The 24,511-nt window shown below is 45.8% G+C and overlaps 1 protein-coding gene across 2 annotated transcripts; it reads left to right on the top strand.

The window, feature by feature from the left end:
• The first annotated feature begins 13,700 nt into the window (after positions 1 to 13,700).
• Positions 13,701 to 24,174, top strand: LOC112134718 (uncharacterized). Of its 2 annotated transcripts, XR_008527744.1 has the most exons (4): positions 13,701 to 13,866; positions 19,200 to 19,507; positions 22,033 to 22,284; positions 24,035 to 24,174. XR_008527744.1 is itself a non-coding variant. In XM_063726405.1 (3 exons), exons 1-3 carry the CDS (start codon positions 19,503 to 19,505, stop codon positions 24,144 to 24,146), a joined length of 369 nt encoding a protein of 122 aa, XP_063582475.1. In that variant the 5' UTR covers positions 19,163 to 19,502; the 3' UTR covers positions 24,147 to 24,174. The 2 variants fall into 2 exon arrangements, 1 of the variants encoding a protein (XP_063582475.1); XM_063726405.1 differs by lacking the exon at positions 13,701 to 13,866 and having other exon boundaries at positions 19,163 to 19,507.
• The last annotated feature ends 337 nt before the right edge of the window (positions 24,175 to 24,511 follow it).

Below are 24,511 nucleotides of genomic sequence, written 5' to 3'. Positions count from 1 at the left end.
TATCCAGGGGAAGAGAGGATAATTTTACTCCCAATATCACAGAGGCAGTACACCCCTGCTGTGATATTGTTCCTAATATCCAAGAGAGGAGAGGATGATACTTCTCCCAATAAAGCTGTGGGTGTACATTACCCCTGTGTTATTGTCTGTAATATCCGTGGGCGGTGGGGCGGAGAGGATAACACTCCCTCAAATTTGTCAGGTGGTTTGACGCCCCTTGTGGTATTGTTTTTAACATCCAGTGGGAAAGGCAATAATACTACTCTCAATATCACAAGAAATGTACATCCCCCTGTGATATTGCTACTAATATCCAGGGGTAGAGAGAATGATGTTACTCCCAATATCGTCAAAGTGTCCACCCCCGCTTTGACATTGTTTTTCATATATGGAAGGCAAGTATGATATGACTCTCAGGATGCAAGGCGGAATACACGCCCCTGTGATATTGTTCCCAGTATGCAGTGGAGGAGAGAATGATATTACCCCCAATATCGCGGGAGGGGTACACCCCTCTGTGATCTTGTTCATAAGGTTCAATAGAAAAGATGATCTTACTAGAAATATCGTAAATACACTGTGTGTCCACAGTGACTGCTAACATGCAGGGAGGGAGGGGGATTGATATTACTCTGTGCATCAGTGGAGGTTGTCCACCCCCCTGCGATGTGGCTCATCATATCAGGGGTGGGGGGTGATATTTCTCCCTGCATCGTGGGGGTCGCCCGCCCCCTTCTGATGTGTATCATAATGTCCAGGGAAGGAGAGGGGGATGACATTACTCCCCGCCTCGTGGCGGAGTCTATCACAGACCGGGATACTATCCACAACCTGGGATATGGGGAGAACACCCCCTGTCATATTGGGAGGAATATCATACTCTTCCTCCCTGAATATTAGGAACAATATTATGGAGAGGGTGTTCACCCCCTGCCATATTGTGAGTCACGTCATTTTCTCTACCCCTGGACATTAGGAACAATATCACAGGGGTGGTGTACAACCCCTGAGAAATTGTGAGATATATCTTCCTCTCCACGTTTGGATATTAGGGACAATATCACAGGGGAGGTCTACACCTTCTGGATTATTGGGATTAATACCGTCCTCTCCCCGCCTGTATACGAGCAACAAGATCACAGAAGGGATGTACACCCAGTGTGATATTTGGAGTAATGTCATCTTCTACCCCTGGCTATTAAGAACAACATCACAGGGGGGGTGTACATTTTCTGCGATATTGTGAGGAATGTTGCAATATTACTTATCGCAATTAATAATATCAATTATTAGTTGACACTAAGAATTATCAATATTAATAACTGATAATATAATTTTTAAAATCAATGCCGATAATAATGATATTGAATATTAAATAGTTATACTAACAATAACAATAAATCATTGATATTAATGATTAATAACACCTCATATTAATAACTGATACTGATCTTATTCATTAGAAAACAGTAATATTAGCTCCTAATAATTAATATTAGTAACCTGAAAACTTTTTATTAGCAATTATTTCTAAATATTAATATTGGTAATTCATATTCATGTGAATAATAAATGAGTAATAATGAATAATAATATTACACCTAATACCTCAGTGAGTGTACACCCACCTGTGATAATGTTCCTAATGTCCAGGGAGGGAGAGAGCATGATATTACATTCAATATCACAGTTAGGTGTACACCCACCCAGTGATATTGATCCGAATATAATCTCCAGGGGGTGGAGTATGACGTTACTCCCAATATTGCAGTGGGTGTACATCCACCCGGTGATATTGCTCCTCAAATTCACGGAAGAAGAGAATGCTATTACTCCCAGTATCGCAGGAAGTGTACACCTCTTCTGTGATATTGTTCCTAATATCTGGAGGAATACCGATATTACTGGGAGCCTCTAGGCACCCTGCAGAAGCAAGCAAAATCGTTTTTGGACAAGGTAGTGTCATCCTGGACCTGAAATGGTTACTATAAATATATTTTTAGTGCGATGAGCAGCACACAATGAAAGGTAACCTGACACCAAAAGAAAATAAGGTACTGTGAGGAGAACTAGGAGAAAGAACAGGCAAGAGAATCAGATCTACAAATGCTTTGACTGCTGGAATAGTCAGAGAGGGACCCTCCCACTGACACACACAAAAATAAAACCCACCAAAAATATAATTAGCATGCTTAAGGAAGTATAGAAGAAGCTAGGAAATATCTGCAGGAAACTTTCAAGAGCGATATAGCAGAATTTTTTTTCCTTCTCTTTCAATGACTTTGAAACACAGCAGATTTTAAAAGGAAGCAAAAAGAACTTGTACAAATGAAAAATACAATAACTGAAAATTAAAAGTTCAGTAATGAATGGGCGTAACAGCAGATTGGACACAATTAAAGAGAGAATTAGTGAGTAGGAAGTTATCCAGAAGAAATTAACCAGAATGCGACATGAAGAAACGAGACAATTGGAAAACAGAGAAGAAAGGATAAGATATATAGAAGACAGAATAAGTTCAGTTGAATCCCAGAAGAGAGAATAGAATAGAGGCAATACTTGAAGTGATAATAGTTAATTATTTTCTAGAATTGATAAAAGGCCCAAATCCACAACTCAAGTCTAATAGAATAAATTGCTACCTGAATTAATAAAACATACTTCCACACATCTTAATAAAACTGAAGAAAACCAAAGACAAAGAAAAAAATCTTAAAGTAGCCAGACAAAAAAGGTAATAATAGAATTCCGAAGGTAATCAAATTCTTTCTTTCTTTTTTTTTTTTTGAGAAACAGTCTTGCTCTGTCACCCAGGTTGGAGTCAAATGGCACAATCTTGGTTCACTGTAGCCTCCACCTCCTGGGTTCCAGTGATTCTCCTTCCTCAGCCTCCTGGGTAGCTGGGATTACAGGTGCGTGCCACCATGCCTGACTAATTTTTGTATTTTTAGTAGAGATGGGGTTTCACTATGTTGGCCAGGCTGGTCTTGAATTGACCTCAGATGATCTGCCCACCTTGGCCTCCCAAAGTGCTAGGATTAAAGATGTGAGCCAATGAGCCAAACCTATTTTTTCTTGAGACAGAGTTTTGCTCCGTCACTCAGGCCACAGTGCAGTGGCATGATCACGGCCCAATGCAGCCTCAACCTTTCAGGCTCAAGTGATTTTTCTGCCTCAGCCTCCATAGTAGCTGGGACCACACATGTGCACTACCACCACACCCTACTAATTTTTAATTTTTACTTATTTATTTTTTTAACTTTTTATTTTGAGTAGAGATGAAGTCTTGCTATGTTGCCCAGGCGGGTCTCGATCTCCTGAGATAGAATGATCCTCCCACCTTGGCCTCCCAATATGTTGGGATTAGAGGCAAGTGCCACCACTCATAGTCAATAGCACTCAAATTTACACTTTGATGAGAAGTTAACTCTCTATGTTTAATTGCTAGGGTGATCATGATAAAATAGCACATATACTTTTCAAATTAGTAGAGGGAAAGAATGGAATGATAAAATTAAATAAAGTGATGAAGAGCCAGGTGTGGTGGCTCATGCCTGTAATCCCAGCACTTTGGGAGGCTGAGGCAGGTGGACTGTTTGAGCCCAGGAGTTTGAGATCAGGCTGGTCAACATGGTGAAACCGTCTCAACAAAAAATTTTAAAATTGGCTGGGTGTAGTGGCTTCCACCTGTAATTCTAGCTATGCAGGAGGCTGAGGCAGGAGAATTGCTTAAACACAGGAGGTTGAAGCCATAGTGAGCAGTGATCATGCCACTGCACTACAGCCTTAGGCAACAGAGCGAGATCCTGTCTCAAAAAAAAAAATAAATAAATAAATAAAAAATAAAAAAAGTGATGGTAAGAAGAGAGAGAAAAACAAACATAGAACAGTCAGGACAAATAGAAAATTACAAAAGAGGCGGGCGCAGTGGCTCATGCCCGTAATCCCAGCACTTTGGGAGGCTGAAGCAAGTGGATCACGAAGTCAAGAGATCGAGACCATCCTGGCCAACATGGTGAAACTCCGTCTCTACTAAAAATACAAATATAAGATGGGCATGGTGGCACACACCTGTAGTCCCAGCTACTTGGGAGGCTGAGGCAGTAGAATCGCTTGAACCTGGCAGGCAGAGGAGAGATCGAACCACTGCACTCCAGCCTGGTGAGAGAGTGAGACTCCATCTCAAAAATACATAAATAAATAAATAAATAAATTAATTAAAAAAAGAAAATGACAAAAGAAGTGGTAGATTTAACTCAAATATGTCAGTAATGACATTAAATGTAAATGCACTAAGTGCTCTTCTTAATAGACAGATCTTAAGACCATAGAAGGTAACTCCACCTGGACCATAGAGAGGAAACTCACCTCCCTCAGGTCCACCAGGAGCCATGGCAGGGCCAGTAGCTCGGGTGACCTGCTTCCTGGTCCTGTGTTCTGTCAACTCTGCCCAATTCAATTCAACCCAGCTTGTTTAGGTTGAACAGCCTGTGCTGGTGAGGCCGGGGACAATTTCGGAACATACAAATGTATCAAACAAGGTTTCTATCCTAAAGGCATTTTCCCAAGTGAGGAGAAAGTACACTGTAGCATGAATTCTCGGGATACATATTCCTCTAACGGCATATGGACACATCATATCTTCACGGGGTGCCGAAAACAGCTCGGTCATGGAGACCCTAACCCAGTGGCACTAGAGGAATTAAAGACACCCACACAGAAATATAGTGTGGAGTGGGAAATCAGGGGTCTCACAGCCTTCAGAGCTGAGAGCCTGGAACAGAGATTTACCCATGTATTTATTGACAGCAAGCCAGTGATAAGCATTGTTTCTATAGATTATACATTAACTAAAAGTATTCCTTATGGAAAATAAAGGGATGGGCAAAAGTAAAGGGATGGGTCTGGCTCGTTATCTGTAGCACGAACATGTCCTTAAGGCACAGATCCCTCATGCTATTGTTTGTGGTTTAAGAACGCCTTTAAGCAGTTTTCTGCCCTGGGTGGGCCAGGTGTTCCTTGCCCTCATACCGGTAAACCCACAACCTTCCAGCGTGGGTGTCATGGCCCTCACGAACATGTCACAGTGCTGCAGAGATTTTGTTTATGGCCAGTCTTGGGGCAGTTTATGGCCAGATTTTGAGGCCAGTTCCCGAACAACGGGGGCTGGGTTGGGGGTGGTGAGTTTTGGGGCTGTGCCCAAGAATGGCTCTGCCTGTGCCTGGCTGTCCACCACGTTGGACACATGCAGGCAATGGGCAGGGCCGGAGTAGGTGCTTTTCTGAATGGAAATTCATCAATGCGCTTCTGCCTGCTGTGGTTATCAGTGTTGCTATTTCAGTGAGTAATTGTAAAGCCTTCACCGGGCTCATGCCATACGCGGAGGGTGGGGGTGCGGGCCTGTGATACGGCTGGGGTCCTCTGTCGTCAGAAAACATGAGCTCATGCCAAGGTTTCTGTAGGTCACTGAGATAGCACCGGCTCTCTGGAGACAGGCGTGACCCCCAGGTCGGCTCCTTGTCATTGAACTAAGTGGGCTCAGTGTCAGCTTGAACGTTAGTGGTGATAAGGGCCGGATAATGGTAGCCAAACTCCCACGGCCTCTTTAGGCCTCCCCTGGGGCCCTGAGGCCAGCAAGAGGGCAGGTCAGGGAGGGGCCAGGAGGAGGAGCACGCAGGGAGGCTGCTGGTGCCTTTGGCTCAGCCAGTGGGGCTCTCAGCCCTCTGGAGTGTGCCCTGGGGACCAGTTTGTCCATGCCCCTGCCTCCAGGCCAATCACTAGGACCAACAGATGTCCCAAGGAAGACACCGGCCACGACTGCATCCTGGAACCATATCAAACTGGCAGCACTTACTTCTCTGGACTTGTTTTTGTTTCATCAAATTTGCTGGATCTGTTGGCAAATTTGAGTGAGTGGGGAAGTTGTGGATGTGTGTTCAGGCTGTGCCATGGACCTGGGGGCCAGGGTTAATCTGCTGGCAGTTTCAGGAGGGAAAGACCAGTGCTTGATCACAGCACACACAGTACCTGGGGATATTTCTCAGCCTCTGCGCTCCCTGGTCCTGAGCCTGTCACCTGAGAAGTCAAGCTTCCTAAGCCTTCCTGGGCCTGAAAGTAAGCCACATGACTTCCAAAATAATGACACCTGTGTGCAACCCAGATGGGAGCATGGTCCTGGCCGTGGGTCTGCATCTCTGGGCTGCTCCCCAGCACACAGGGGAGGGCAGGAGGTGGGTTTTATGCTGGGAGGGCCTCACGTGGCCTCCTGGGTTAGCAGCATGCATGCTGCCCCATCCCTCTCATGCCCCTGTATTGCTGATCCAGGACTGAACCTTTTCTTTCTCGGCCCAGAGCAGCCTCCAGGGAGCCACTGTCAGTAGACAAGAGGCGGCATATGACATGGGATGATTTGCCACCCCGAATCAGGCCAACTCTCCCATTCTCAGAGGAGGGAACTGAGGCAGGGAGGGGCCTGGCCAGCCCAAGCCCTGTCTGCTGCTCGGCTGAGCAAGAGGAACATGAACGCAGTTCTTCATCCTCTGCCCTGTGCTTGCATTCTCTTGAGCTTTCTCTCTAGGTAAAGAAATCATTCTTTTAGTTAATTTTTTTTTAAATTTTATTTTCAAATTTTTATTATTTATTTTGAGACCGGGTTATGAGACTGGCTAATTTTTGTATTTTTGCTGGAGATACGGGCCTTGCTATGTTGCCCAGGCTGATCTCGAACTCTTGGCCTCAAGTGATCCACCTGCCTCATCCTCCCAAAGTACTGGGATTACAGGCGTGAGCCACCGCACCCAGTCACGACTGAAATCATTTGAGGGGTCATTGTTTCTGATGTTACTTTACATTTTGAAAAATAAAGCTACTGCATTTTGCAGATGAACAGTCTCAGACTGCAAAGCAAGTCAGCACTACCACAGAGGGAATCCCAAACTCGCTGCTGAGAACAGAACAGCTGTGCCCTTGCCGACTGGGACCCGAGTGACATCTACTGGAGCAAGCAGGAGCTGCATGTGAGCAGGCAGCCATTCAGTCACTCCGTCATTCCAACACAATCGAATTTATGTAGAAAATTTACATGCATCATAGGCTATTTATGAATACATGCACACGTAGAAAGAGGAAAAATGCGCTTGGAAATGGTAAACATAACTTCAAGATAGTAGTTACCTTTGGGTTGGGTAGGGGTGAAGGAGTGGTAAGGGTTTTAGTTTTATCTGTAACCATTTCTTTTTTCAGTGATTTATTGGTAGAGATGGGAGTCTCACTATGTTGCCCAGGGTAGTCCTGGTCTCAAGCAATCTTCCCACCTTGGCTTCCCGAAATGCTGGGATTACAGGCGTGAGCCACCATGCCTGGCCACAACTTGCTTTCTCTTTCAAAACATCCGATACCAGTGTGCCAAAGTATTGACATCTATTAAATCTTTCAGGTGGTCCTACTGAGGTCTGTTTTTCTGTGCTTATCTCTATGTTAAAATAGTTCATAATAAACATGTAGTTTATATTAATAGTAATAATATACGATATATATTTATTATACTATATGTTTATTACATTGTATACATTTTATATTCGTCATGTATTGTATACTTACATTTATGGAAGGAAAATAAAAAATAAAAATGGAAAATTTGTGGTCCAGATTCTTGGTCCCAATGGTAGCAGGGCAGTTTAATAGCAAAAGTTCTTAATACTTGTTGGCTGCTGTTATCATCATTAATAAGTATCCTGGAGTTTACTGGAGTAACTGAACAGCAGTCGAAGCTCATGTATAGGCTAGAGGAGAATCACGCTCTTCAGCAGCGGTGACAAGATGAAGATACACTGAGAAGACTCATTTATTTGCTATTATTGAAAAATTGTTCATACCCCATAGGAAGATGTGGCATAGAACATCAGAATGTTCTTAGAATTGGGAAACTCTCAAGTAGGAGGCTGAAAGAGAAAGCCAAAATGACTATTTTATTTCCAGATTAAAGTTGTGCCTAGAAATGATCACAAACACAACCTCCCACTGTTAGAACCAGAGTCCAGAAGCACCTAACACAGGCAGCATTACTAGAGCAGGGCTCACAATATTTTGATAACTCAAGTTATACCTTTATGAGTTTTTACATATCCAGGTACCTATTGTACTATTATTTGTATAATATATTTTTAAAACCTCACTTTTTATGCCAGAGGTTTGAATGTAATCGGTCTGGGTTGTGTCTTGGGATTTTAAAAAATGTCCCCAGTTGATTGTAAATATAAGCCAAGATTGAAAACCATTTCCTCAAATCAAGAAAGGGGAGTCCCAGATGCCAGAAATGAAGAGGACATGGAAAGGTAGAGTGGTGGTGGGGTGTGGTGGCTCACGCTTGTAATCCCAGCCCTTTGGGAGGCCGAGGTGGGCAGATCACGAGGTCAGGAGATCGAGACCACAGTGAAACCCTGTCTCTACTAAAAATACAAAAAATTAGCCAGGCGTGGTGGCATGCGCCTGTAATCCTAGCTACTGGGAGAGGCTGAAGCAGGAGAATGGCGTGAACCCAGGAGGTGGAGCTTGCAGTGAGTGGAGATCACGCCACTGCACTCCAGCCTGGGTGACAGAGTGAGACTCTGTCTCAAAACAAATAAACAAACAAACAAATGAAAAAACAAAAAACAAAAAGAAAGGTAGAGTGGCAAGTGTGAGAGCTGATGTGGGGGAGCTGGAGCCTGGGTGGGGCACATTCTGATGCACGCTCGCGGGGACAGGTGATGAGGCCTTAGAAAGGGGAGCTGGATCTGAGATTTGTGCAAAAGTCAGGACCCTTGAAAAGCTGCCTGCTCAGTGAATGGGGGACCAGACAAATCCTACCTGCTGATGAGGCAGACTTCAGTTGCTTAGGCTCTCAGTGGGGAAAAAATCTCTCTCATGTAATAAACTGAAATCTAAGCTGAGAAATTCACTTAAACGTTGGTCCAAACAACTCAAATATCCATCCATGGATGAATGGACAGACTAAACGTGGAATATACGTACAATGGAATATTATTCTGCCTTAAAAAAGAAAGGAAATTCTGATACATACCATAACATGGATGAACCTTGAGGACATTATGCCAAGTGAAAGAAGCCAGATGCAGAAGGACAAATACTGTATAATTCTACTTACATGAGGTACCTAAAGTAGTCATATTAATAGAGACAGAAGGTAGAATTGTGGTTATCAGGGCTGGGAAAGAGTGGAATGGGGAGTTAGTGTTTCATGGGCACAGAGTTTCAGTTTGGGATGATGAAAAAGTTGTGGAAATGGATGGTGGTGATGGTTGTCCAACGATGCAAATATGCTTGATGCCACTGAACTGTACACTTAAAAATGTTTAAAATGGTCAATTTATGCTATGTGTATTTTATCACAATAGACAAAAATAATCCCAAGTTTATGATACCCTTCATGGAGCATCTGGAAGAATCAAATAGTAAAGTACATGATTCTCTTCCCAGTGTGTAGAATTTCTACAACAGAATGGCAGGGAGTGGGGTGGTAAATCCTTACAGAAATAAGTGAATAAGTGAATAAGTAAATCCTCACTGAAAATAAGTTCAGTAAATTAAAGTTCAATAAATTAATAGTTCAGTAAATTTCTACAATAGAATGGCAGGGAGTGGGGTGGTAAATCCTCACTGAAAATAAGTTCAGTAAATTAGAGTTCAATAAATTAATAAATTAGAGTTCAATAAATTAAAGTTCAGTAAATTAAAGTTCAATAAATCCACACTGAAAATACATCACAAAACACATAGAAAAATAGCCTGCCATGATAGTCAGTAGGCACAATGAATAGCAGGATTACTGCCAAAAATACTGAGATAATGGTACAATCTGAAAGCAAATAAACATGTGAGAGATGAAACTATAAGAAAATGCTATTATGAGAAAGATGAGCTATTTACATACAGCTAAATAGAAAATCAACAAATGAGAATAGAGATCTGAGGAAACTGCCACATGAGGCTCAGAGCTAAAAAGCAATGAAAAATATAGAAATGAAGCCAAGAGACATGAAAGATCAAATGAGAAGTTTCACTATAAATTTGAAGATGATGCTGGTCACGCATTGTGCTAATTTGCTTGACCCACCTGATTTTGTGCAGCCGTAGTTCAATGCCAACATTTCATGCACATTTCATGGGCAATGCCGGCATCCCTTACCAACTGCAGACCACAGTGTCTCTCTGTTCTTCTGACTCTGGGCTTTTCCCAACACTGCAAGAGCCCATTTAGCTTATGCACAAATAGTTCAGACGTTTGAAGGTGTTGACACAGCTGGCAGCAGCCCTCAACTAATGAGGGATGAGAATAAGTAGATAAATATATCAACTCAATTGTCCTTTGGTGAGACAATCTAAGGCATTCTCTATTAATTTATTCAAAGAATCCTCGGCAGGACTGAACCCCCAGTGAATCTCGGTGGTAGCCAGCTCATAATACAACTTTATTGGATTTTCTGTTTTACTCTTCTGATTCCATCACTTCTGTTCACCGTGATCACCTCTTAAATTAACTCAAGTCTTCCTTTCAGGTTCTGCTTTCATAGGAAGTTAAACTAAGGCAAAAGGGGGAAATGCAAAGAATTAGGGAAAGGCAATATTTGAAGTGATAATACTTGACAGCTTTTCAGAATTGATGAAGGACGGATATCCTTAGATTCAGGAAACACAAGTCCTAAAAAGGTTTTAAAAAATTGATTTCCATATGCATTGTAGAATACCAAAGATAGGGGGAAAATTTCTAAAGCAACTAGAGAGAAAGAATGGATTAGCATGCCAAGGCACAGCATTCTGGTGGTTAATAGACATTTAAACAGTTATAAAAAACCAGAACACAATGGAATAAGCACTGAAGGAAAATGACTGGTGACCCGGAATTTTATACCCAACGAAACTGGGTACAGCTTGAGAATAACGGGGGGGAAAATAAACCCAAAAAACCAAAAATATGTTCATACAAAGATGGAGTTTATCTATTCACAGACACTAGTTGAAAGAACTATTACATTATGTACCCTTGATGCTGGTTCTATTCCTTGTGGCCACAAGAGCAAAATTCAATCTCATTTTCCAAAGGATCCTCTTACAGTTCTTTGGGCCTGTGGTGGAGGAGTGAGGGATGATTTCTTCTTCAATAGCTTTGTTTAACCTTGGCAGCCCCCTTCGGAATAAAGTTGCCATCTTGACAAGGAGATTTGGGACGGGGTGGTTCAGTAGGCACTGGGAGCTTTAGTCTTCAGCTTCTGGTTCTAGGCTTCCTGGTTCCCCTCTCTCCTCATAGAGTTAGATTTTGGATTGTGCTGGCACTCAGTATCTGTGGGTCTGCTCACATTCAAGAACTTTGCCAGAATTTCTCCTTGGGAGGAGGAATGAACACTCATTGGTGTCTACAGATTGAATTTCCCTCTCCTCCTCCACTTACACAGAGAGAAAGAGAAATAATTTAGACTTGCAGAAATTAATTTTTACTTTGGGTGTGATACTCTACCTCATTTTTCTCAGTCCAAGCCTCAGTTTCGCCATTGATAAAGACACAATGTTGACCCAAATTAAACCCTTTCCTGAATTTAACACTGAGGAACACTTCCAGCCACCCCCCCACCCCAAGTTCTTTGCAGTGGTAGCTATTTTTCCACGATGTCCTGGCATTGGGGCTGCCTTCTTCCCGCCTGCCTCTGCTCCTGTGTCCCTCTCCACCTCATCTGGAGAATGGGAATCAGGCTCGATCACAGTTGCCACAGAAAATAAGGCATTTATTTTCTTTCTTGGCTTTTGTTTAGATCGTAGTATCTACAGTGACTGGATTCTATTCTTGCAGATTTTAAAAAATCAAAAAGTGTTTATAATTTTATAAGCAATATAGAAACTTACTTCCATTGTAGAATAATTCAGATAATGCACAGAAAGCAAAAGATACTTTTCCCACCTTCAATTCTAGTCCTTCCTTTTAGAGGTGACCACCACTGTCATTTTAGTGTATACTTCTTCCAGCTCTCTCTCTCTCTCTAGAGATATATATACACACATACACACACACATATATGTGATTTTTCCCTTTTGTTGCTTATATGGCATAATCCATATACATTTTACAATTTTTAAAAACTTACATATTTGGGGAATCTTTTCATTCTGGTATAAAGACTTTTCTTCTTCTCTCTGACTGGTACATAGTATTCCAGAGCATTGTTATACTGTGCTATAATATAATTTATCTAAGGAAACATCAGATATAAGAAAGAAAGAAAAAAACTAAAGGAAAGATATAAAAGCAACAACAAAATACTATAACCACTCCCTTGTCAATTAACATTTAGGTTGTTTATAATTTTTGCTACTAAATTCTGCATGAGCATTCTTGTACATATTTCTGTGTGTCTAGATGCAAGCATTTCTCTTGGGAAGATATGGAAGGTACACTTCCAACCAAGAGAAGACACATTTAACATTTCAACATTTTAGCATTTAGAGATTGCTCTCCATAAGTGCTGTATCAATACACACCCTCATAATCAGTGTATGAAAATACCCATTGCTTCAACCTTTTACCAAAACTAGTTGTTTTCCATTTTTAAAATGTTTTTTCCCTCTGATTGTTGTCTTTCTCCTTAGCATCTTCCACGTCTTGTCTCCCTTCTTGCCATCTCCTTCTCATACAGCATGCCCCAGGCAGACATGATTCACAGAAAATGGTCCCAATGTATAGCCATGTGGTCAGAAGTCATGGGATGAAAACACTCAAATAGACACACACAGGAGTTTGCAAAATCACACGCGCACGTCTTCACACACAAACACAGTATTCTTTCCAGTCAAGATAAGAATATTAGTGGGAAAAATCGTGCTGGACTATCTCATTTCCCTGTGTGGGCGGCCCAGATAAGTGGCCTCTCAGGTCTGGACAATAATACCCAGCCCGACAGCTTGTCTGCGGCCTCTCCCGCCCCTCCGGAGAAGCCTCTGCAATGATGACTGTTCTGGGGTGGGGTCCAGCAGGGGGTGCACAGCTCTGAGCAGACCCAATGGGCAGACAGTGATGGCAAGAGGCGTTCTTGGGGCCTGGGAGGGGGATGCAGCTCGTGGCCCGGCAGCGCAGGGGATACACAGGAGCCAGACCGGTGCCCAGAATCACCCGGAGTGTGATGGCGGGGCAAATCAGAGTCATTAGAGTAACTGGGGGGCCCAATGAATCATACTAGGAAGCAGGGATGTGAGGTGGCTCAGCTTATGGGTGGCCACAGCAGCTTTGCAAACATCTTTCCTCGCTTTCTTCCATTCCCAGGGCACACGGGCAGGATGGTGCCTGAAAACAAGGCCTCCCACTTCCTCCGCTGCATCCCTCCTCTCCCACACCTCTCAGGCTCTATGCTGTGCCGCTTCTTCAGCAGTTTAGGAGGTTCCTGGTACTCTGCTAGTTCTGGAGAATACAAAGAATAAGCCCCATTCCTGCATCCGAGGACCTCACGATCTCGGGGGCTCTCCAGGGCCCATCTGCCACTGCAACTCTAGACGGTCTCTCCCGCTTCTTGTGGTGCAAGAGTTGCACACAGCCCTTTGCAGCTCTGCCTGATATTTATGGTCTTGGTCCCACTGATTCAGGTTGCTTTTGTTATCCATTTTAAGTCATTTTGTCTTCTTTTTAAAAGTTCTTTTAAAACAAATTTTTATTTTTGTAGAGACAGGGTCTTGCTGTGTCGCTCAGGCTGGTCTCAAACTCCTGGCCTCAAGTGATCCTCCTGCTCTGGCCTCCAAAAGTGCTGGTATTACAGGCATCAGCCACTGTGCCCAGCCGTCATTTCCTCTGCATGTCAAGTGAAGTCATGGGGAAGGGTGTCCGGAGTGGTGAGTGGGGCTCTCACTTCCTCAGGATGGCGGGAAGTTCTATCTTGATCTGAGGCCGGGGATCAGGTTGCTCCTTGTCCTCATATCCAGGGTTGGGAGGAGAGGCTGGAGCCCGGGAGAGTCTGCTTGGAAACCTGGAGACTGTGGCAGGCATTGCAGAATGTGGAGTCGCCCACATTGGTGGTCTTGTTTGATTCCTACCACCTGGAAGGGATAAAGAGCAAGACTTCTTGTATCTGTCACAGATGAGGAAACTGTAGCCTGCAAAGGTTAAATGACTCACTCAAGGTTGCACAGCCAGGAAGGAAAGATCCTAGGTCTCTGGACTTGAAATCTGGGGTCCTAGCCATGGGCCATGTTCTTGGAAACTTGCACCACATGGCAGCGCCCTAGAAGGAGGAGAGGGAGGAGAGGGAGGAGAGGGAGGCCAGCTGCTCCGGAGGGCGTGCTCTCAGGACTTAGACCCCTGTGGACACCCTTAGTGAGGGGTGGACAGAGAAAGTTAAACTTATGTGCTACGCAGCCCCTAACACCGGTAGTAGATATCACATTGTTAAAAAGGGGGAAAGAAACATTAAGGGTGGACTTGAGGGGCAGCCTGTCTGGAAGTTGGTTATGGGCTGCCTGAAAATATGCCTAATATTTTCAGCTCTAGTTGATGAAGTTACTGGCCTTTTTCTTACACACAGCCTGAGTCATTTTCTCTCCAGTCTGATTGAAACCCCAAACCCTCAGATTTTTTTTTTTTTTTTTTTTTTTGAGACTGAGTCTTGCTCTGTCACCCAGCTGGAGTGCAATGGTGTGATCTTGGCTCACTGCGACCTCCATCTGCCGGGTTCAAACAATTCTCCCGCTTCCCAAGTAGCTGAGATTACAGGCACCTACCACCAAGCCACAACGCCCGGCTAATTTTTTGTATTTTTAGTAGATGGAGTTTTGCCATGTTGGCCAGACTGGTCTTGAACTCCTGACCTCAGGTGATCACCTGCCTCAGTCTCCCAAAGTGCTGGGATTACAGGCATGAGCCACTACGCCTGGCCTGACATTTTACTTTTTATTTTCTCCTTTCCTTCCTCCCTTCCTCCCTTCCTCCCTTCCTCCCTCCCCTCCCCTCCCCTTTCCTTCCCTTCCCTTCCCTCTCCAACAGGGTCTTGCTTTATCACCCAGGCAGGAGTGCAGTGGTGCAATCACAGCTCATCGCAGCCTCAACCTCCCACACTCCAGAGATCCTTCTGCGTCAGCCCCCCAAGTAGCTGGGACTATGCACACCACCACATTGGGCTGGGCTAATTTTTAAATTTTTAGTAGAGACCGGGACTCACTTTACCCACGCTGGTCTCGAACCTCTGGGCTCAAGCAATCCTCCCACCTCAGTCTCTCAAAGTGCTGGGATTACAGGTGTGAGCTATTGTGCTCAACCTAGACCCACCCTTCCTTCCTTCCTTCCCTCCTTCCTTCCTTCCTTCCTTCCTTCCTTCCTTCCTTCCTTCCTTCCTTCCTTCCTTCCTTCCTTCTTTCCTTCCTTCCTTCCTTCTTTCCTTCCATCCCTTTCTTTTTTTGAGACAGAGTCTCACTCTGACGCCCAGGCAGGAGTGCAGTGGTGCAGTCTCAGCTCACTGCAGCCTCCGCTTCCTGGATTCAAGCAATTATCCTGCCTCAGCCTCCCGAGTAGCTGGGAGTACAGGTGTACACCACTACACCTGGCTAATTTTTGTATTTTTAGTAGAGATGGGGTTTCTCCATGTTGGCCAGGCTGGTCTCAAACTCCTGAATACAAGTGATCCCCCCACCTCGGCCTCCCTATGTGCTGGGATTACAGGCGTGAGCTGCCGCACCTGGCCTACTTTCTTATTTACTGAATAGCTGATACCCTCATCTCAGTAGCAGTCACATCCCTGGTGCCATGTGCTCAGGCATGAGGGGCCATTGGAAGCATCCTACCAGGGTCCATCTGTCCTGGGAAGAGTCAGATGAATCCAAGCCAAAATTTTGTAAAAGAATTAAGGGTTAGGCTGGGAGCGGTGGCTCATGCCTGTAATCCCAGCACTTTGGGAGGCCGAGGTGGGCAGATCACGAGATCAGGAGTTCGAGACCAGCCTGGCCAACATGGTGAAACCCCATCTCTACTAAAAATACAAAAATTAGCCAGGCATGGTGGCACGTGTCTGTAATTCCAGCTACGTGGGAGGCTGAGGCACGAGAACCCCTTGAAACCAGGAGGCGGAGGTTGCAGTGAGCCGAGATCGCGCCACTGCACTCCAGCCTGTGCAACAGAGTGAGACTCCATCTTAAAAAAAAAAAAAAAGACAATTCAGGGTTAATGTCAGGTGCACAGAAAACCAAACGCAAACACTGGGGTCAGGGCAGGAATGAAGCTGAGGAGAGCAGCCAGGGATTTGGAGTTGTGTTGAGAGGAGATTTGAGTTGCACATGAGGTTTGAAATGAGAGGGGAGGGTCAAGGAGAACACTGGAAGTGCCTTTGGGACCTGGTTTTTAAGTGTTTTGAGCTGCAGAGTCCACTTGTGTCCCAAAAGGTTTGTTTTGGGTTTGCTATTCCCCGTGAAGTGTGGCAGTGTCTGTTGATGGGCACTTTCACCAACACTCATTCTCACCATTAAAAAATGGCATCTCATGAAGACCGTGGGCCTGAAGGGTCTTCCCGTCTAGGGGCATGTAGGTGCCTGGGGCTTTCCCAGTGCTCAGCGCGTGGCAGGGCCTCCATGGCCTCAGCAGGAATCTCTGCAGGTCATCACTGACCATGACTCCCGGGCTGTGCAGAGGGAGGCGCAGAGGTCAGCCCTCTGGGACCTCACTCAACTGTCACTCTAGGGACAGAGTGAGCATCCTCTCTTGGGGTAACTGGCTGGACATCGAGGCTCCTCTCCAAAACCAGAACCAGGAGACCCTGATCTGATTTTGGAACAAGCTGCTTGGTGGGGTGGTCACCGGCTCTCTCCTTTCTGTGTTCACAAGCACAAGATGGAGACCCGTAAACACCCTCCCAATCTACGGAGGTGTTGTGGGGCAGGGAACGCACGCTAGTCAGGTAGAGAGACAGAAGAGCCTAATGCGCATGCAAGGATCCCTCAGAGGCAGGCAGAAGATGGGTAAAAACGTGAAATCTGATGAGAAACAGTGTCCACGGCCCTTCCTGCTCCTGGGGTTACTCCCTGACCCTGTCCCACATCCACCCTTTAAGAGACAGGAGCAGGCTCTACCATGGAGATGATTCCCAGCCACAAAGAGGTGAACGAGAGTCACTCAGAGTCTGCACAAAGGCTCAACAGAGTAAACTGGCCTCTGGTGCCCTGAGATGCATAGGAAGTAGCTCCCCAGGGAGTGGCGTCTGGGTGAGAACATTGACTTGGGGAGATTCGAGAAGGGGAGGGCATTCTCCATCCATTGGCATCTGCCCCTCCGGGTGCAGAAGAGGCATGACACAGTTCTCTTCTGTTTTTTGGTTTGTTTTTAGAGACGCAGTCTCACTCTGTCACCCAGGATGGCACAATCTTGGCTCACTGCAACCTCCACCTCCCTGGTTCAAGCAATTCTCATGCCTCAGCCTCCCAAGCAGCTGGGACTACAGGCATGTGCCACCATGCCTGGCTAATTTTTTGTAATTTTAATAGAGATGGGGTTTCGCCATTTTGGCCAGGCTGGTCTCAAACTCCTGGTCTCAAGTGATCTACCCACCTCGGCCTCCCTAAGTACTGGGATTACAGGTGTGAGCCACCATGACAGGCCCAGTTCTCTTCTGATGTTGGGCAAGGCCTGCTTCTCCATCTAGTGATTCTGATGTGTCTGGGCACCAGGAATTGCAGTGTGTCCCATCCCAGGCTGAAACAGAGAGGGACACCTGAAACCCACGATCCAGCATGTGGGAGTCCGGGGCTACCTTGGGGGTCCAGAGCCCCCACTTATACACTCAAACGGTGGTGTAGTCAAACTGAGAAAGTCAGGCTGAAGCTGACTACCCCACCAAGGCCATCGTATATCATAGAAACCCTCACCACCAGAGAGACCCAGGTAATAAAAGTAACTCATGGAGGTCAAGGCTGCAGTGAGCTATGATCGTGTCACTGCACTCCAGCCTGGGCAATAGAAGGAGACCCTGACTCTATTTAGAACAAAACAAAACAAAAAAACTCGGATTTATTGAGTGCTCACTACGCACTGGGCACAAAGTAGTAATTATTACAACAATGTGCTGAGATGGTAACAGTTATGTCCCCATTTTACAGATGAGACCACTGAGGTCCAGCAAGGTTAGGTAACTTACTTGGCACAAGCTCACATGGCTGTGGGAAACCCAAGTCCAGCTCCAGCGGGTGCCCGCTTAGGGGTGACAGCACATGCTCCATTCCATCCAGGGCTGCAACCGGTACTTATAAAGCATTGGACCGGCTGGAAAAAGACCAACAGTAAAGCCACCAGTGCAGTGACATGCCGAGGTGGGATGTAGCCCTTTCCCTGGGGCCACTGCCTGCCTGAGCAACTCTCCCCACACTCCCTGTGGGCCCCTCCATAGTCACGTATGGTGCCATCAAGGAAGGGGGCTGAGGAGCAGGAGAGTGGACACCCGGATCTAGACAGTGATCGAGGCTTTAATTCCTGCTCTGGATTAAAAACGACTGGACTGCACTGAGACTTCCAACGTGGACCAAATGAATGGACTGTGGTCAGCAGCCTGGGGGCTCAGGACCGGGAGCAAGGACTCAGAAAGGGAGGCTCCTCTGTTACCTGTTCCTAACTCAGCTGCTGTGCACCCCAGCGCAGTGTGGAGGAGGGAGGAGGTCAGGCTGGGAGAGGCGGCCACGTGCAGGGGCAGTGCTGGCCCCGGGTGGCAGGGATCCTGGAGCAAGGCTGTGGCTCCTCTGATTTGAAGGCTGTGGCTGACACTCCACAGAGCCTCGTCCTGTGCCAAAGTAACCAGAGCAGAGGCCAGCCTTGGTGCTCCCTTCCGCTCCCGTTCCGGAGGCCTGGCTGGCTGATAGGAGCTGTATCCCTCAGATGAAGTCATCTGTTTTGGTGCCAGGGAAGGGAAGGGCTGGGGGAGCCGGCGGAGGGGCCATCAGGGCCCGTGCTCTGTCTGCTTTTCCCAGGCTGGCGCCGCAGGGAGGAAAGCCTGGGTCTTGTCTGGGAGTGCCCATCGCTTGGGAGGCAGTGGGTGGGTGGCTTGAGGGTGGGGCCTGGGCATTGTTAGAAAATCAGGAAGGGAGAACAGGAGCTTGGTTGAAATGTCAGCGGGGCGGTGGGGCGTTGGCGGGGGGCGGGGCGGTCTGTAGGCTTCTCGCTAATGTTGTCTAGCTAATGTTTTGAATGATTTCCTCAGTGATCGGATGTGAGCACGCATCTTGGAAGACACACTGTCCTACAGTCTATGGAAGATGAAAAGGACTGAAAGGGCATTCAGCACTGTAAACACTTGGCTCTGCTCTCAGGCGCTTCTGTGATTTGTTGCTCTTTGAGGGAAGCCCTACGCAGTTTGCAAATTTTCTATCTAGACCTCAGCAAAGCTTGGATTTTTGATAAATTCTATCTTGTCAAAAGGAATCTGGGTGTAGGTCTGACATGTGCTATCAATTCTTATCATCAATGAATAGAATCAGATGCACTCAACATCTATTGAACTCACATGAGGTACCAGATATTGTGCTAACTGCATTAACTTCCTCATGCTGTACTGTGCAATTATTATTTTTCTGTTTAGCAGTGAGTAACTGAAGTTCAGAAAGTTCAATACCTTCCAGAATGTCACGTAGCTAGTAAGTGACACACTGAGCAGAGCCCAGGCTGACTGCATCCAAGTCTCTAACATCTTTCAGTGCTGCTCTCTTGGTACTCTTGTTTTTTTTTTTTTTTTTTTTTTTTGAGAGGGTCTCACTCTCACCCAGGCTGGAGTGCAATGGTCCAGTCTCGGCTCACTGCAGCCTCTACTTCCTGGGGTCAAGTGATCCTCCCATGTCAGCCTCTGGAGTAGCTGGGACCACAGGTGTGCACCACCACATCTGGCTACATTTTTTTTTTTTTTTGAGACAGGGTCTCACTGTCACCCAGGCTGGAGTGCAGTGGTGCGATCCCGGGTCACTGCAACCTCTGCCTCCCAGGTTCAAGCAATTCTCCTGCCTCAGTCTCCCAAGTAGCTGAGATTACAGGCATGCATCACCACACCTGGCTGATTTTTGTATTTTTAGTGTGGGGTTTCACCATGTTGGCCAAGCTGGTCTTGAACTCCTGACCTCAAGTGATCTGCCCACCTCTGCCTCCCAAAGTGCTGGGATTACAGGTGTGAGCCACTGCACCTGGCCCCAGCTGTGTTTTTATTTTTTGAAGAGATGGGCGGTGGTGGGGGGGGGTCTCTCTATGTTGCCCAGGCTGGCCTCGAACTCCTAGATTCAAGTGATCTGCTCGCCTCAGCCTCCCAAATTGCTTGGATTACAGCCATGAGCCACCGGGCCAGCACGGTGCTGTTCTCTTCACTGATTATTATTAATATTTTTGTTTTGCCTCCACCTGCCTTGTTTTCCAAATTTGTGTCTTTCCTTTTATATACATTTTGAATGTACAACTTTTTACAGAATTAAACCCAATTGATACATCTTATCAACTTATCTTTGCTAAGGATTTCCACTTTCTAAGTGGTCAGAAATTGATTTCCACCAATTGTTTTTGCCAACTTCCTTCCTTAAATGCACATGGTGTGGTGCATGGGGCACTGGGCTACCCCTCCGCAGACCTGGGATCCAGTGAGGTTTCTGGTCTCCCTCACAGTGTGGTCCTGGCAATGTTCCTTCACCTCTCTGAGCCTCAGTTTACTCATCTTCAGAGGTGATTTCCAAGGGCCTTGCCAGATCCGTCTCCAGGCATGTGTGTGTGTGTTTGCAGGCGAGGGAGCTGTCATGGGCAGCTTGGCCTTCTGGCAGCTGTCTCATGGGCCCACGGCAGGGGCGGCTTTCCTGGGTCAGACCCAGCAGTGGCAGGATGGTCCCCCCTGGTAAGGCCTCACCCAGTGCTCAGCCTCCCGCTATCCCACCATTAGGACACTCACTGCTGCGCTCCTTGGTTTGAATGTTTATTTGGGCCCTAGCTCTCCCTTGCTGCGAGAGGAAGGCCACAGCTGTAATCTCTTGTGCCTTTATTGTTGTAAACTGTCACGTTCTGCAAACAGGTCACAGACAATTTGGAGAGTGGACATTCTTGTAGAGAAATTATGCAAAGAGAGGCTTTGCCTTTATTAATCTACTTTGCATTTATTTATTTATTTATTTGAGACGAGCCTCGCTGTGTTGCCCAGGCTGGAGTGCAATGGTATGATCTCGGCTCACTGCAACCTTCGCCTGCTGGGTTCAAGCGATTCTCCTGCCTCAACCTCCCAACCAAGTAGCTGGGATTACAGGTGTAGGCCACCATGCCTGGCTAATTTTTGTATTTTTAGTAGAGACAGGGTTTCACCATGTTGGCCAGGCTGGTCTCGAACTCCTGACCTCAGGTGATCCACCTGCCTCAGCCTCCCAAAATGCTGAGATTACAGGCACAAGCCACTGTGCCCAACCCATTAATCTACTTTGCTTTTAAATTTTGTGTTATTGTTATTATTTTTGATAGAAATGCTAACAGGAGGTGTAAGCACATGATGATGAGCGCCACCTTGGGGTTGGGGTTGGGTAAAGAAAGGCCTGATTTATTTATTTATTTAGTCGCAGTTTCGCTCATGTTGCCCAGGCTGGAGTGCAATTGCGTGATCTCAGCTCACTGCAACCTCCGCCTCCCAGGTTCAAGCGATTCTCCTGCTTCAGCCTCCCGAGTAGCTGAGATTACAGGCATGTGCCACCACGCCTGGCTAATTTTGTATTTTTAGTGGAGACGGGGTTTCTCCATATTGGTCAGGCTGGTCTCGAACTCCCAACCTCAGGTGATGTGCCCACCTCGGCCTCCCAAAATGCTGAGATTTCAGGCATGAGCCACTGCGCCCGGCCTATTTTTTTGTTTTTTACTTTTAATAGTGCTGCAAAACATATAACATGAAATTTATCTTCATAACCACTTTTGAGAGTACGGTTCAGTCGTGTTACATAGACACACATTGTTATGCAATAGGCCTCTAGAACTTTAATTTAAAAACTGTGTCTGCTTTGCTTGTTATTGAATGCTGACTCTATCCAAAGCATTGTGCTGACCACCAGGACCAAAAAGAAAAGGAAGCAATTGATCGCCAAGCAGAACTTCAGAAAAGATACAGGACTCAATCAGCTTGTCCTCCCCCAACTCCCACGGACACTAAGCAGGCAGGAGAGGTGGCAGAGCAGGCAAAGTCTGCCACCTGGTGGCAGGAAAGAGTCACAGCCCACAAGGGAGGCTTCAAGTGGATCCCAGAAGAGAAGGGGAACAGGAAAGCGGAAGAAGACATTTAGTGCCAGGTATGCAAAACAGCAGGAACTGTTGGATAAATGGAAGTGAAAAAACATTTTTGGCCAGGCACGGTGGCTCACGCCTGTAATCCCAGCACTTTGGGAGGCCGAGGCAGGTGGATCACCTGACGGCAAGAGTTCAAGACCAGCCTGGCCAACATGGTGAAACCTCGTCTGTACTAAAAATACAAAAAAATTTAGCTGGGCGTGGTGGCGCATGCCTGTAGCCCCAGCTACTCAGGGAGGCTGAGGCAGGAGAATCGCTTGAACCCAGAAGGTGGAGGTTGCAGTGAGCCAAGATCGCACCACTGCACTCCAGCCTGGGCGACAGAGGGAGACTCTGTCTCAAAACAACAACAACAAAAATTTTTAAAGAGACACATTTGGATAATTTTAAAATTATTTTTTGTTTGGCAGGGCACGGTGGCTCATGCCTGTAATTCCAGCACTTTGGGAGGCCGAGACACGTGGATCACCTGAGGTCAGGAGTTTGAAAGCAGCCTGGCTAACATGGAGAAATCTTGTCTCTATAAAATATGCAAAAATTAACCGGGTGTAGTGGCATGCTACTCATGCTGGAATCACAGGCATGTGCCACCGTGCCCTGCCAAACAAAAAATAATTTTAAAAGGCTGAGGCATGAGAATCATTTGAGCTGGGAGGCTGAGGTTGCAGCAAGCCAAGATCGCACCACTGCACTCCAGTCTGGGTGACAAAGGGAACCTCTGTCGCAAACAAGACAAAACAAAACCCATGAAAACAAAACAATGAGCTACCACTACACACCCACCAGAAGGTGAAAATGTAGAATACAGACAATGCTGAGTGTTTGTGAAGATGTGTGGCAACTGGAGCTCTCCCTCTTTGCTGATGAGAATTAAATTGGTGCGAACAACTTGGAAACTTCAGGTATTTACTAAGAAATCAGTGCATATATTTTAAAAAAATATGTGTATAAAAAGGTTTATAGTAGCTTTTTTTTTTTTTTTTTTTCTGACAGAGTTTCACTCTTGTTGCCCAGGCTGGAGTGCAATGGCATGATCTTGGCTCACTGCAGCCTCCACTTCCTTGGTTCAAGCAATCCTCCTGCCTCAGCCTCCCAAGTAGCTGGGACTACAGGCACCCGCCACCACACCCAGCTAATTTTTTGTATTTTTAGTAGAGACGGCATTTCACCATGTTGGCCAGGCTGGTCTCGAACCCCTGACCTCAGGGGACCTGCCCACTTTGGGCTCCTAAAGTGCTGGGATTACAGGCATGAGCCACCGCCCCCTGCCAATAGCTCTATTTTTAATAACGAAAAAGTGGGGGCAAGTCAAATGCTCATCAATAGGAGAACAGACACACTGTGGTATAGACAGTAATAAAAAAGAATGAACTGCTCTTTCACAAACAGAATGAACCTAATAAACATAACCTTGACCAAAAGAAACCAGTCACACGAGACTGCACACAGTGTGATTCCGTTAACACCAAGTTCAGCCACAGACAAAATTCACTGATGGTCACAGAATTTAGAGTAGTAGTTGTCTCTGGTAGGGTTAATGCCAGAGAATGGCATGAGGGACTTTTCTGGGGTGGTGGGAACATCTGATACCTTGATCTGAGTGTGGTACTTATGTTGTGCAGCACATTACACGTGTGTATGTATGTATACATGTTTGCACATGTACATATATAAATCTTTCCCTGCACTCTTCCTTCAAAACAATTGCCATTTTTGTAATTATTAACTTGTTTATTTTTATTTATTTTTTAGTTTATCATCTCTACTATGCTGTAAACTCAAAGAGGATAGACCTCCAGGCTTTTTGGAGGGTGTCTGCTTACATAGCAGGCGTGAATTATATGTTTGTAAGATGAATACCTGAATGAACGAATAAACGAATGAATTTTGGCATTTTGGGATGCTTTATTCTTGCTCTAGAGGGAATAACACTACTCAGAATTGCATGGAATGGTCAGGAGTAGTGTTCATCGGAAAGCTTTTTGAAAAATTTTAAAATTATTTTTAAATTAAAAAAAATTTTTTTGAGACAGGGTCTTGCTATGTTGCCTAGGCTGGTTTTGACCTCCTAGGTTCAAGTGGTCCTCCCACCCTGGCCTCCCAAATGCTGGGATTACAAGCTTGATCCATCTTGCACGGCCCCATTGGGAAGTGTTTTTTATTCTTTCATAGATAAGGAAACAAAAATATCAATTAGTAAGCATCCAACATGTGTCAGGCCCTGTGCTT

The sequence above is a fragment of the Pongo abelii genome, chromosome 7, assembly GCF_028885655.2.
Source record: "Pongo abelii isolate AG06213 chromosome 7, NHGRI_mPonAbe1-v2.0_pri, whole genome shotgun sequence".
Classification (NCBI taxonomy): Eukaryota; Metazoa; Chordata; class Mammalia; order Primates; family Hominidae; genus Pongo; species Pongo abelii.
The sequence above is the reverse complement of the archived record's forward strand: the minus strand, read 5'-3'. Positions and strand labels throughout refer to the sequence as shown.